This window comes from Cherax quadricarinatus, chromosome 7, assembly GCF_038502225.1.
Source record: "Cherax quadricarinatus isolate ZL_2023a chromosome 7, ASM3850222v1, whole genome shotgun sequence".
Taxonomy (NCBI): domain Eukaryota; kingdom Metazoa; phylum Arthropoda; class Malacostraca; order Decapoda; family Parastacidae; genus Cherax; species Cherax quadricarinatus.
Window position 1 is genome coordinate 58675814 of NC_091298.1, and position 13728 is coordinate 58689541.

Here is a 13728-nt window from a genome sequence, read left to right on the forward strand (position 1 = left end):
TGTCTCCATTCACTCCTATCAAATACACTCACGTATGCTTGCTGGAAGTCCAAGCCCCTCGCACACAAAACCTCCTTTACCCCCTCCTTCCAACCTTTCCTAGGCCAACCTCTACCCTGCCTTCCCTCCACTCTCGAAGTCATTCTGTTTTGTTCCATTCTTACTACAGTGGACCCCCGCATACCGTCGGCATCACATAACGTTTAATCCGCATACCGCTCGCTTTTATCGCAAAAATTTTGCCTCGCATACCGCTCAAAAACCCGCTCACCGCTGTTCGTCCGAGACGCGTCCAATGTGCGCCCTTAGCCAGCCTCACATGTGCCGCTGGTGGCATTGTTTACCAGCCAGCCTCCGCGGTAACATCCAAGCATGCAATCGGAACATTTCGTATTATTACAGTGTTTTTGGTGATTTTATCTGCAAAATAAGTGTCCATGGGCCCCAAGAAAGCTTCTAGTGCCAACCCTACAGCAATAAGGGTGAGAATTACTATAGAGATGAAGAAAAAGATCATTGATAAGTATGAAAGTGGAGTGCGTGTCTCCGAGCTGGCCAGGTTGTATAATAAACCCCAATCAACCATCGCTACTATTGGTGGTACAGCTGCTGCTGCTGCTGTACCACCGTCAGCTGCTGCTGCTGCTGCTGCACTGTCAGCTGCTGCTGCTGCTGTAGCACCGTCAGCTGCTGCTGCTGTTGTACTACCGTCAGCTGCTGCTGCTGCTGCTGTAGTATTATCTGCTGCTGCTGTAGTACCGTCTGTTGCTGCTGTAGCATCGTCTGCTGCTGCTGTAGCACTGTCTGCTGCTGCTGCTGCTGCTGTACCACCGTCAGCTGCTGCTGTAGTACCGTCTACTGCTGCTGTAGCATCGTCTGCTGCTGCTGTAGCACTGTCAGCTGCTGCTGCTGCTGTAGCACTGTCAGCTGCTGCTGCTGCTGTAGCACCGTTGTTGGTGTGGCTTATTGAGAATACCAAGAAACAACCCCAGAGGATTTGCCACTCAGGATAACCCAAAAAAGTCAGTGTCATCGAAGACTGTCTAACTTATTTCCATTGGGGTCCTTAATCTTGTCTCCCAGGATGCAACCCACACCAGTCGACTAACACCCAGGTGAACAGGGAAAAATGCCTGGAACTAGTGCTCATATTGGTGAATTTAAAGCCAGCAAAGGTTGGTTTGAGAGATTTAAGAATCGTAGTGGCATACACAGTGTGATAAGGCCTGTTCTGGAAGAAAATGCCAAACAGGACCTACAGTACTCAGGAGGAAAAGGCACTCCCAGGACACAGTGTCTCATCAGTCATTGCTGCATCTTCAATAAAGGTAAGTGTCATTTATTCTTCATTTAGTAGAGTAGTACAGGCACAATATATATTGTGCATGTACTACTCTACTATTGTGCATGTATCCTTCTCTTTGTGTGTAGGAAAATGTATATTTCATGTGGTAAAAATTTTTTTTTCATACTTTTGGGTGTCTTGCACGGATTAATTTGATTTCCATTATTTCTTATGGGGAAAATTCATTTGCATACCGATCATTTCGCATAACAATGAGCCCTCTTGCACGGATTAAAGTCGCTATGCGGGGCTCCACTGTACATGTCCGAACCACCTCAACAACCCCTCCTAAGCCCTCTAGATAATAGTTTTGGTAATCCCGCACCTCCTCCTAATTTCCAAATTACGAATTCTCTGCATTATATTCACACCACACACTGCCCTGAGACATAACATCTCCACTGCCTCTAGCCTTCTCGTCATTGCAACATTCATCACCCATGCTTCACACCCATATAGGAGTGTTGGTATAACTATACTCTCATACATTCCCCTTTTCCCTTCCAAGGACAAATTGCTTTGTCTACACAGACTCCTAAGTGCACCACTCACCGTTTTCCCCTTATCAATTCTGTGATTCACCTCATCCTTCATAGACTCATCTGCTGACATGTCCACTCCTAAATATCTGAATACATTCACCTCCTCCATACTCTCTCCCCCCAATCTGATATCCAGTCTTACGTAACCTAATCTTTTTTGTGATCCTCATCACCTTACTCTCCTATATTCACTTTTAATTTTCTCCTTTTACGTACCCTACCAAATTTATCCTCCAACCTCTGCAACTTCTCTTCAGAATCTCTTGTGTTTGATTCTTTATCTTTTAATTTCACACCTCTTGCCAAGACCCTTGCATTCATTTTTCTTACAACCCCGTCTATAAATATATTGAACAACCATGGAGACATCACACATCCTTGTGTAAGGCCTACTTTTACTGGGAAATAATCTCCCTCTCTCCTACATACTCTAACCTGAGCCTCACTATCCTCATAAAAACTTTTCACTGCTTTCAGTAAACTACCTCCTATACCCTACACCTGCAAAAATAGATATATTAATTTATTGTGTATACTATGCACACTGTATATATGTTTATATTTGTAATCTTCCACACTTAGGAGATTGTCATCTCTGGTGTTCATGTTACCATTTTCCTCTTCATAACTTCTAATGGGAAGTGAGAGTTCCATTGTCTTTACTAGTCAAACATCTTGATCAATTAGTAAAAGTGCCCCCCCCCCAAAAAAAAGCTTCAAAATGGATCCCAGAACTAAAAAAAAAATTATAATGAAAGGCTGAAAATAATAGAGATGCTCATGTTTCCTAATGTGAGGAAAATAGGAGATAACATATTGGGTCATAAAATATTACAGAATAGATAAAGAAGATTTTTTAGTAATAAGAGACCACAGTTGTTAATTACCAAAAAATGGAGCTGATGGGATATTGGGAATTTTTCTTTGTAAATAGTGTTGCAAGAATGGAATAGATTGCAAGAGGAAGATATGGGTCTGGCTAACTGGATTCTGTGAATCCAGTCATTAAAGTTACCTTGCTCACATTTCAACAAAATGTCCTTAAAAACCTCTTGTCTTCATTCACTCCTACCTAACACACTTGCATAAGTGCATAAGTCTGCTGGATTTACAAGCCCCTAAAACTCTTTCACTCCAAGATTTATGCATCCTCTGTCATCCTATCCCTCCTTCCATTCTTCAGGTCTAAACTTCACCCTTAGTGGCCCCACTTCACCTTTTAATTTTTACACTCTGAATTCTTTGAATGAAATTCATTCTGAATGTTGATCTCAAACATGACATCTCCACTGCCTTCAGCCTTGTCACTGCAGTTTTAAAAAATCATGCCTCACAACCATATAATCTGGTACATTTGCTTTTTTTGCCTCAGTATAGCTACTTTTCTTTCCAAAGACACTTCAAAACATCACGCACCTTCCTCCTTCCCTCATCTGTTCTGTGATTCACCTTGTCTTTCATTGACCCATCCACTGATATGTCCACTTTTTAGACTTTTTGTGTTACTCTCATCATTTTGCTCTTTTTCTATGCTCACTTTTAATTTCCTTTTTTTACAAACCCTCCCAAACTCGTTCACCAACCTTTGAAACTTGGCTTTACAATTTCCCAAAAGCAATGTCATCAACAGGAAGCAACTGTGATAACTCTCAAGAGTTTTATTGGATCCCACATCTTTTAATTATATACCTGTTCCTAACATCTTGTCATTCTCCTCTTTTATAACCTCGTCTATAAATTTGTTAAACATCCATTGTGTCATCAAGCATTCACTCTGAAATAGTCTCCCTCTTTCCTACATACCCTAACCTGTGCCTCACTATCCACACAAAAACTCTTAACTGCTTTTAGTAACCTACCCCCTATTCCATACACTTGCAACATCTACCACATGGCTCACCTATCCACTTTCATATGACTTTTCTAAATCCATGAATGTAACATCTCTTTACCCTTATATAAGTACTGCTCACTAATTTGCTTCAATGTAAACCCTTAGTCTACATATCCCCTACACTTCTTAATTTCTCCGTGCTCCTTTGCAATCCTCCTTTCTGTCTTAAACTTGGTATACTTTACAGGCTAAATACTCATAAAAATCTTACTTCCTCTCTTTTTCCCTATACAAGAGAACTATGCATGCTCTCTGCCAATCCTTTGGTACCTTCCTCTCTTTCATGCAAAACTGGACAAACACATCAACTACCTACCTTTAACCTTTTTACTGTTCTTTAAGTATATCTACATGCAAATTATAACATCTCTGTAAGTATTGATCCAATTTTAATTCTGTTTATTACCAACAGAAAAATGAGCTCTTCATTTTCCAATTTTTTTTTTTTAATTGGAGCACAGAAGCGACATTTAATTTAGGGTCCCTCAACACAGAAAGGGTTAACCTCCTCCTTTAATCCCATTCTACCCACTGCCTCATACTCTTTTCCCACTTCCTCCTCTAATTAAAATTTTCTCTAGTTGGGACAATAACTGTGGTCAGTTTCAAGGGCTTTTCTACCATTGTATCCCATATATGTGAAAAAAAATTTAAGTAATGATATGGATTGCAGTATTGTATGATAGTATCTATTTTGTGATTCTCACTAGCATAACACTATTGTTGCCTATACAGGAGTGGAGGTGATGATGATCCCCAGGTGCCTGTCTGCCTAGGACCTAGTGTCAGCCCACAATCTTTGCCACTGATTCGCCATTGGTCCCGAACTAGTCCTAGAACAGTTGCACGACTGCAGAGGGGGCCTTTTGGTATGAGGGCACGATCGAGACATTCTCATAGGTGTGTTAATTTGACTTGGAATTTAAAAAATCTCTTAACTAGATTAATAAATGGTTGATGTATTAACAGTTTTCATGTTTAATAAATTTTGCATATTCTAATCATTTTTGTTAACACACTGGCTGTCTCCCACCAAGATAGGGTGACCCAAAAAAGAAACACTCACCATCATTCACACTATCACTCTTGCAGATACAACAATTCAGATGTCCCTTCAGACAGCAAATATCCCTTACCCTCCTTTAGAGTGCAAGCTCTGTACCTTCCACCTCCAAGACTCAAGACTGGCTAACCGGTTTCCCTGAATCCCTTCACAAAAATGTTACCTTATTCACACTCCAACAGCTCATCAGGTCCTAAGAACCATTTGCCTCCACTTACTCCTATCTTATAACTTGAATTCTTGATGGAAGTATTTTTTTTTTTTTTCAACAAGTCGGCCGTCTCCCACCGAGGCAGGGTGACCCAAAAAAGAAAGAAAATCCCCAAAAAGAAAATATTTCATCATCATTCAACACTTTCACCGCACTCACACATTATCACTGTTTTTGCAGAGGTGCTCAGAATACAACAGTTTAGAAGCATACACATATAAAGATACACAACATATCCCTCCAAACTGCCAATATCCCAAACCCCTCCTTTAAAGTGCAGACATTGTACTTCCCATTTCCAGGACTTAAGTCCGACTATATGAAAATAACCGGTTTCCCTGAATCCCTTCACTAAATATTACCCTGCTCACACTCCAACAGATCGTCAGGTCCCAAGTACCATTCGTCCCCATTCATTCCTATCTAACACGCTCACACACTCTTGCTGGAAGTCCAAGCCCCTTGCCCACAAAACCTCCTTTACCCCCTCTCTCCAACCCTTTCGAGGACGACCCCTACCCCTCCTTCCTTCCCCTATAGATTTATATGCTTTCCATGTCATTCTACTTTGATCCATTCTCTCTAAATGACCAAACCACCTCAACAACCCCTCTTCTGCCCTCTGACTAATACTTTTATTAACTCCACACCTTTTCCTAATTTCCACACTCCGAATTTTCTGCATAATATTTACACCACACATTGCCCTTAAATAGGACATCTCCACTGCCTCCAACCGTCTCCTCGCTGCTGCTTTTACCACCCAAGCTTCATACCCATATAAGAGTGTTGGTACTACTATACTTTTATACAATCCCTTCTTTGCCTCCATAGGTAACGTTTTTTGACTCCACATATACCTCAACGCACCACTCACCTTTTTTCCCTCATCAATTCTATGATTAACCTCTTCCTTCATAAATCCATCCGCCGACACGTCAACTCCCAAGTATCTGAAAACATTCACTTCTTCCATACTCCTCCTCCCCAATTTGATATCCAATTTTTCTTTATCTAAATCATTTGATACCCTCATCACCTTACTCTTTTCTGTGTTCACTTTCAACTTTCTACCTTTACACACATTCCCAAACTCATCCACTAACCTTCGCAATTTTTCTTTAGAATCTCCCATAAGCACAGTATCATCAGCAAAAAGTAACTGTGTCAATTCCCATTTTGAATTTGATTCCCCAAAATTTAATCCCACCCCTCTCCCGAACACCCTAGCATTTACTTCCTTTACAACCCCATCTATAAATATTTTAAACAACCATGGTGACATTACACATCCCTGTCTAAGACCTACTTTTACTGGGAAGCAGTCTCCCTCTCTTCTACACACCCTAACCTGAGCCTCACTATTCTCATAAAAACTCTTTACAGTATTTAATAACTTACCACCTATTCTATATACTTGCAACATCTGCCACATTGCTCCTCTATCCACTCTATCATATGCCTTTTCTAAATCCATAAATGCAATAAAAACTTCCCTACCTTTATTTAAATACTGTTCACATACATGCTTCAATGTAAACACTTGATCTACACATCCCCTACCCACTCTGAAACCTCCTTGCTCATCCGCAATTCTACATTCTGTCTTACCTCTAATTCTTTCAATTATAACTCTACCGTACACTTTTCCTGGTATACTCAGTAAACTTATTCCTCTATAATTTTTACAGTCTCTTTTGTCCCCTTTCCCTTTATATAAAGGGACTATACATGCTCTCCGCCAATCCCTAGGTACCTTCCCCTCTTTCATACATTTATTAAACAAAAGTACCAACTGCTCCAACACTATATCCTCCCCTGCTTTTAACATTTCTGTCATGATCCCATCAGTTCCACCTGCTTTACCCCCTTTCATTCTACATAATGCCTCACGTACCTCCCCCACACTTACATTCTGCTCTTCTTCACTCCTAAAAGATGGTATACCTCCCTGACCAGTGCATGAAATTACTGCCTCTGTTTCTTCCTTAACATTTAAAAGTTCCTCAAAATATTCTCGCCATCTACCTAATACCTCCATCTCTCCCTGACCAGTGCATGAAATTACTGCCTCTGTTTCTTCCTTAACATTTAAAAGTTCCTCAAAATATTCTCGCCATCTACCTAATACCTCCATCTCCCCATCTACTAACTCCCCTACTCTGTTTTTAACTGACAAATCCATACTTTCCCTAGGCTTTCTTAACTTGTTTAACTCTCTCCAAAATTTTTTCTTATTTTCATTAAAATTTCTTGACAGTGCCTCTCCCACTCTATCATCTGCTCTCCTTTTGCACTCTCTTTACCTTTCTTTTACTCTCCATATACTCTGCTCTTCTTATAACACTTTTGCTTTGTAAAAACCTTTCATAAGCTACCTTTTTCTCTTTTATCACACCCTTTACTTCATCATTCCACCAATCACTCCTCTTTCCTCCTGCCCCCACCCTCCTATAACCACAAACTTCTGCCCCACATTCTAATACTGCATTTTTAAAACTCATCCAACCCTCTTCAACCCCCCCACTACTCATCTTTGCACTAGCCCACCTTTCTGCCAATAGTAGCTTATATCTCACCCGAACTTCCTCCTCCCTTAGTTTATACACTTTTACCTCTCTCTTACTTGTTGTTGACACCTTCCTCTTTTCCCATCTACTTCTTACTCTAACTGTAGCTACAACTAAATAATGATCCGATATATCAGTTGCCCCTCTATAAACATGTACATCCTGGAGCCTACCCATCAACCTTTTATCCACCAATACATAATCTAATAAACTACTTTCATTACGTGCTACATCATACGTTGTATATTTATTTATCCTTTTTTTCATAAAATATGTATTACTTATTACCAAATCTCTTTGTACACATAGCTCAATTAAAGGCTCCCCATTTACATTTACCCCTGGCACCCCAAATTTACCCACTACTTCCTCCATAACATTTTTACTCACTTTAGCATTGAAATCCCCCACCACCATTACTCTCACAGTTGATTCAAAACTCCCCATGCATTCACTCAACATTTCCCAAAATCTCTCTCTCTCCTCTACACTTCTCTCTTCTCCAGGTGCATACACGCTTATTATAACCCACTTTTCTCATCCAATCTTTATTTTACTCCACATAATCCTTGAATTAATACATTTATAGTCCCTCTTTTCCTGCCATAGCTTATCCTTCAACATTATTGCTACTCCTTCTTTAGCTCTAACTCTATTTGAAACCCCTGACCTAATCCCATTTATTCCTCTCCATTGAAACTCTCCCACCCCCTTCAGCTTTGTTTCACTTAAAGCCAGGACATCCAGCTTCTTCTCATTCATAACATCCACAATCATCTCTTTCTTATCATTTGCACAACATCCACGCACATTCAGACTTTCCACTTTGACAATTTTCTTCTTCTTATTCTTTTTAGTAGTTATTACAGGAAAAGGGTTTACTAACCCATTGTTCCCGGCATTTTAGTTGACTTTTACAACACGCATGGCTTACGGAGGAAAGATTCTTATTCCACTTCCCCATGGATATAAAAGGAAAATTAATAAGACCAAGAACTATTAAGATAAAATCAAAGAAAAGTCAGATGAGCGTGTATAAATAAATGTGTAGTGTGACCTAAGTGTAAGTAGAAGTAGCAAGACATACCTGTAATCTTGCATATTTATGAAACAGACAAAAGGACACCAGCAATCCTACCATCATGTAAAACAATTACAGGCTTTCGTTTTACACTCACTTGGCAGGACGGTAGTACCTCCCTGGGCGGTTGCTGTCTACCAACCTACTACCTAGAAGTATTATTAGCTAGTATCTCTTGCCCTGGAAAGTGCTGTAAGGGGTCTATCTTAGCTCTGTAGCATTAGCTGTGCGATACCCCATTCTCCTTTATTTACTGAGATCTTTTTACTTACATAGAGCAACCTTGAATCTGGTGATGACTTTTAATCTAAAGAATCAGAGCTTCTTTCCTCTTTCTTGGATTAAATCTGATTATCTTGTGTTTCCCAAGTGTTGTATGTATGCATCCCCAAAAATTTAACTACTACTACAACAACTGCATCAAGAACAATAAACAACAGCAAAAAGCTTTACCTGCTGTTTCTGATGCTACTACCTCTATTACTACTATTACTGCTGCTATTACTATTGCTACAACTACTACTGCTACTGTTATTGGTTGGACATCTGAATACATATTGACAGAAGTGTACATTCTACCAGCAGTCCAATAAAGGCCTGAACATTTTTGACATTGGATCAGCTACATATACTACAAGGGGAAATAACCTGCTTGATTTGGTTCTGGCAAATAAGGAAACTCTTGTTAATAATTTAGAAATTACAGAGGAACTCGGAACAAGCAATCACAAATCAATTACCTTTTGCATTGAATGGAAGTATGATAGTAGGGATAATTCAGTAATGGTCCCAGATTTTCACTTAGGAGATTACAGTGGGCTTAGAGAACACTTATCATCTGTGGACTGGAGTAACGAAGAGAGCTATCAGTATGATAGCTTTCTTAACACAATACATGCTGCCCAAAGGGCATTTATCCCATACAAGGAAATTAGATCGAATAGAAATGACCCCAAATGGATGAATAATAGGCTCAAATATCTTTTAGGACAGAAGAAAGGAATTTATAGGCGTATCAAAAGAGGTGAGGGTCATCTTATGAATCAGTATATTGACATTAAGAGGATAAGAAAAGCTAAACGGGACTATGAAATTAAAGTTGCTAGGGATTCAAAAACTAACCCAAAAAGTTTTTTCCAGGTTTATAGAACAAAAGTTAGAGATAAGATAGGTTCCCTTAAAAATAACTCTGGGCATCTCACTGACAAGGAGAATGAAATGTGCTCTATTCTTAATAATTATTTTCTCTCGGTTTTCACTCAGGAAGACACTGACAATATCCCAGTAATTAATTTTTATAGTGGGCTTGAAGATGATAAATTATGCAATACCATAGTCACTAGCGAAATGGTTATCAAACAGATAGACCGGTTAAATCAAAATAAATCCCTGGGCCCTGATGAACTTTTTTCAAGGGTTCTTTAAGAGTGTAAAATGGAACTCTGTGAACCTTTAACTAATATTTTTAATTTATCTCTTCAAACAGGTGTAGTGCCTGATATGTGGAAGAAGGCTAATGTAATTCCTAATTTTAAAACAGGGGACAAGTTGTTACAGACAAATTACCGCCCAATAAGCCTAACCTCAATTGTAGGCAAATTACTAGAGTCAATTATAGCTGATAATATAAGAAACCATCTCGATAGGCATAATTTGATTAATGATACTCAACAGGGTTTCACCAGGGGCCGTTCCTGCCTAACTAATTTATTAACCTTCTTCAGCAAAGCTTTTGAGGCCGTTGATCAGGATAAAGAATTTGATATTGTTTATTTAGATTATAGTAAGGCTTTTGATAGAGTACCACATCAGAGACTATTGAAGAAAGTGGCTGCTCATGGCATTGGGGGAAAAATGCTGTCATGGATCGAGACATGGGTCACTAATAGGAAGCAGAGAGTGTGCATGAATGGGGTTAAATCTGAGTGGGGATCTGTAACTAGTGGCATTCCGCAGGGATCAGTTTTAGGCCCATTGTTGTTTATAATATATATAAACAACCTTTCCTGTATTCACCTTTAATTTTCTTCTTTTGCACACCCTACCAAATTCATCCACCAATCTCTCCAGCTTCTCTTCAGAATCTCCCAAGAGCACAGTGTCATCAGCAAAGAGCAGCTGTGACAACTCCCACTTTGTGTGTGATTCTTTATCTTTTAACTCCACGCCTCTTGCCAAGACCCTCGTATTTACTTCTCTTACAACCCCATCTATAAATATATTAAACAACCACGGTGACATCACACATCCTTGTCTAAGGCCTACTTTTACTGGGAAAAAAATTTCCCTCTTTCCTACATACTCTAACTTGAGCCTCACTATCCTCGTAAAAAGCAGTGAAGAGTTTTTACGAGGATAGTGAGGCTCAAGTTAGAGTATGTAGGAAAGAGGGAAATTTTTTCCCAGTAAAAGTAGGCCTTAGACAAGGATGTGTGATGTCACCGTGGTTGTTTAATATATTTATAGATGGGGTTGTAAGAGAAGTAAATGCGAGGGTCTTGGCAAGAGGCGTGGAGTTAAAAGATAAAGAATCACACACAAAGTGGGAGTTATCACAGCTGCTCTCTGCTGATGACACTGTGCTCTTGGGAGATTCTGAAGAGAAGCTGCAGAGATTGGTGGATGAATTTGGTAGGGTGTGCAAAAGAAGAAAATTAAAGGTGAATACAGGAAAGAGTAAGGTTATGAGGATAACAAAAAGATTAGGTGATGAAAGATTGAATATCAGATTGGAGGGAGAGAGTATGGAGGAGGTGAATGTATTCAGATATTTGGGAGTGGACGTGTCAGCGGATGGGTCTATGAAAGATGAGGTGAATCATAGAATTGATGAGGGAAAAAGAGTGAGTGGTGCACTTAGGAGTCTGTGGAGACAAAGAACTTTGTCCTTGGAGGCAAAGAGGGGAATGTATGAGAGTATAGTTTTACCAACGCTCTTATATGGGTGTGAAGCGTGGGTGATGAATGTTGCAGCGAGGAGAAGGCTGGAGGCAGTGGAGATGTCATGTCTGAGGGCAATGTGTGGTGTGAATATAATGCAGAGAATTCGTAGTTTGGAAGTTAGGAGGAGGTGCGGGATTACCAAAACTGTTGTCCAGAGGGCTGAGGAAGGGTTGTTGAGGTGGTTCGGACATGTAGAGAGAATGGAGCGAAACAGAATGACTTCAAGAGTGTATCAGTGTGTAGTGGAAGGAAGGCGGGGTAGGGGTCGGCCTAGGAAGGGTTGGAGGGAGGGGGTAAAGGAGGTTTTGTGTGCGAGGGGCTTGGACTTCCAGCAGGCATGCGTGAGCGTGTTTGATAGGAGTGAATGGAGACAAATGGTTTTTAATACTTGATGTGCTGTTGGAGTGTGAGCAAAGTAACATTTATGAAGGGATTCAGGGAAACCGGCAGGCCGGACTTGAGTCCTGGAGATGGGAAGTACAGTGCCTGCACTCTGAAGGAGGGGTGTTAATGTTGCAGTTTAAAAACTGTAGTGTAAAGCACCCTTCTGGCAAGACAGTGATGGAGTGAATGATGGTCAAAGTTTTTCTTTTTCGTGCCACCCTGCCTTGGTGGGAATCGGCCAGTGTGATAATAATAAATAAGATAAACAACCTTGACAAGGGAATTACTAGTGACATGCTAAAGTAGGAGAAACTTTTAGAGAGGGTGTGGTAGGTAAGTTAGGGGTGCCAGGTGTAAATGAAAATGGGAGCCCTTTGATTGAACTTTGTATAGAAAGGGGTTTAGTTATAGGTAATACATATTTTAAGAAAAAGAGGATAAATAAGTATACAAGATATGATGTAGGGCGAAATGACAGTAGTTTGTTGGATTATGTATTGGTAGATAAAAGACTGTTGAGTAGACTTCAGGATTTACATGTTTATAGAGGGGCCACAGATATATCAGATCACTTTCTAGTTGTAATAAAGTTGGTAGAATTACCGACAATATGTAAAGTAAATGGACACAAGTGCAACTAATGTGACATTTATTGTGGCAATGTTTCGCTCTACAGGAGCTTTATCAAGCCTTGATGTAATGGCTTGATAAAGCTCCTGGAGAGCGAAACGTTGCCACGATAAATGTCACATTAGTTGCACTTGTGTCCTTTTACTTTACACTTTCTAGTTGTAGCTACACTGAGAGTAAAAGGTAGATGGGATACAAGGAGAATAGAAGCATCAGGGAAGAGAGAGGTGAAGGTTTATTAACTAAAAGAGGAGGCAGTTAGGGTAAGATATAAACAGCTATTGGAGGATAAATGGGCTAATGAGAGCATAGGCAATGGGGTCGAAGAGGTATGGGGTAGGTTTAAAAATGTAGTGTTGGAGTGTTCAGCAGAAGTTTGTGGTTACAGGAAGGTGGGTGCGGGAGGGAAGAGGAGCGATTGGTGGAATGATGATGTAAAGAGAGTAGTAAGGGAGAAAAAGTTAGCATATGAGAAGTTTTTACAAAGTAGAAGTGATGCAAGGAGGGAAGAGTATATGGAGAAAAAGAGAGAGGTTAAGAGAGTGGTGAAGCAATGTAAAAAGAGAGCAAATGAGAGAGTGGGTGAGATGTTATCAACAAATTTTGTTGAAAATAAGAAAAAGTTTTGGAGTGAGATTAACAAGTTAAGGAAGCCTAGAGAACAAATGGATTTGTCAGTTAAAAATAGGAGAGGAGAGTTATTAAATGGAGAGTTAGAGGTATTGGGAAGATGGAGGGAATATTCTGAGGAATTGTTAAATGTTGATGAAGATAGGGAAGCTGTGATTTCGTGTATAGGGCAAGGAGGAATAACATCTTGTAGGAGTGAGGAAGAGCCAGTTGTGAGTGTGGGGGAAGTTCGTGAGGCAGTAGGTAAAATGAAAGGGGGTAAGGCAGCCGGGATTGATGGGATAAAGATAGAAATATTAAAAGCAGGTGGGGATATAGTTTTGGAGTGGTTGGTGCAATTATTTAATAAATGTATGGAAGAGGGTAAGGTACCTAGGGATTGGCAGAGAGCATGCATAGTTCGTTTGTATAAAGGCAAAGGGGACAAAAGAGAGT

General features: G+C 40.0%; 1 protein-coding gene across 3 annotated transcripts in view; it reads left to right on the plus strand.

Annotated features, from left to right (window-relative positions):
* Positions 1–13728, plus strand: part of LOC128686874 (uncharacterized) — a 102395-nt gene that overhangs the window by 24997 nt on the left and 63670 nt on the right. For all 3 annotated transcript variants that reach the window (XM_070082522.1, XM_070082523.1, XM_070082524.1), the window contains exon 9: positions 4517–4681. In XM_070082522.1, coding sequence (XP_069938623.1) covers positions 4517–4681 — 165 coding nt within the window. The remainder of the gene's footprint in view (positions 1–4516; positions 4682–13728) is intronic.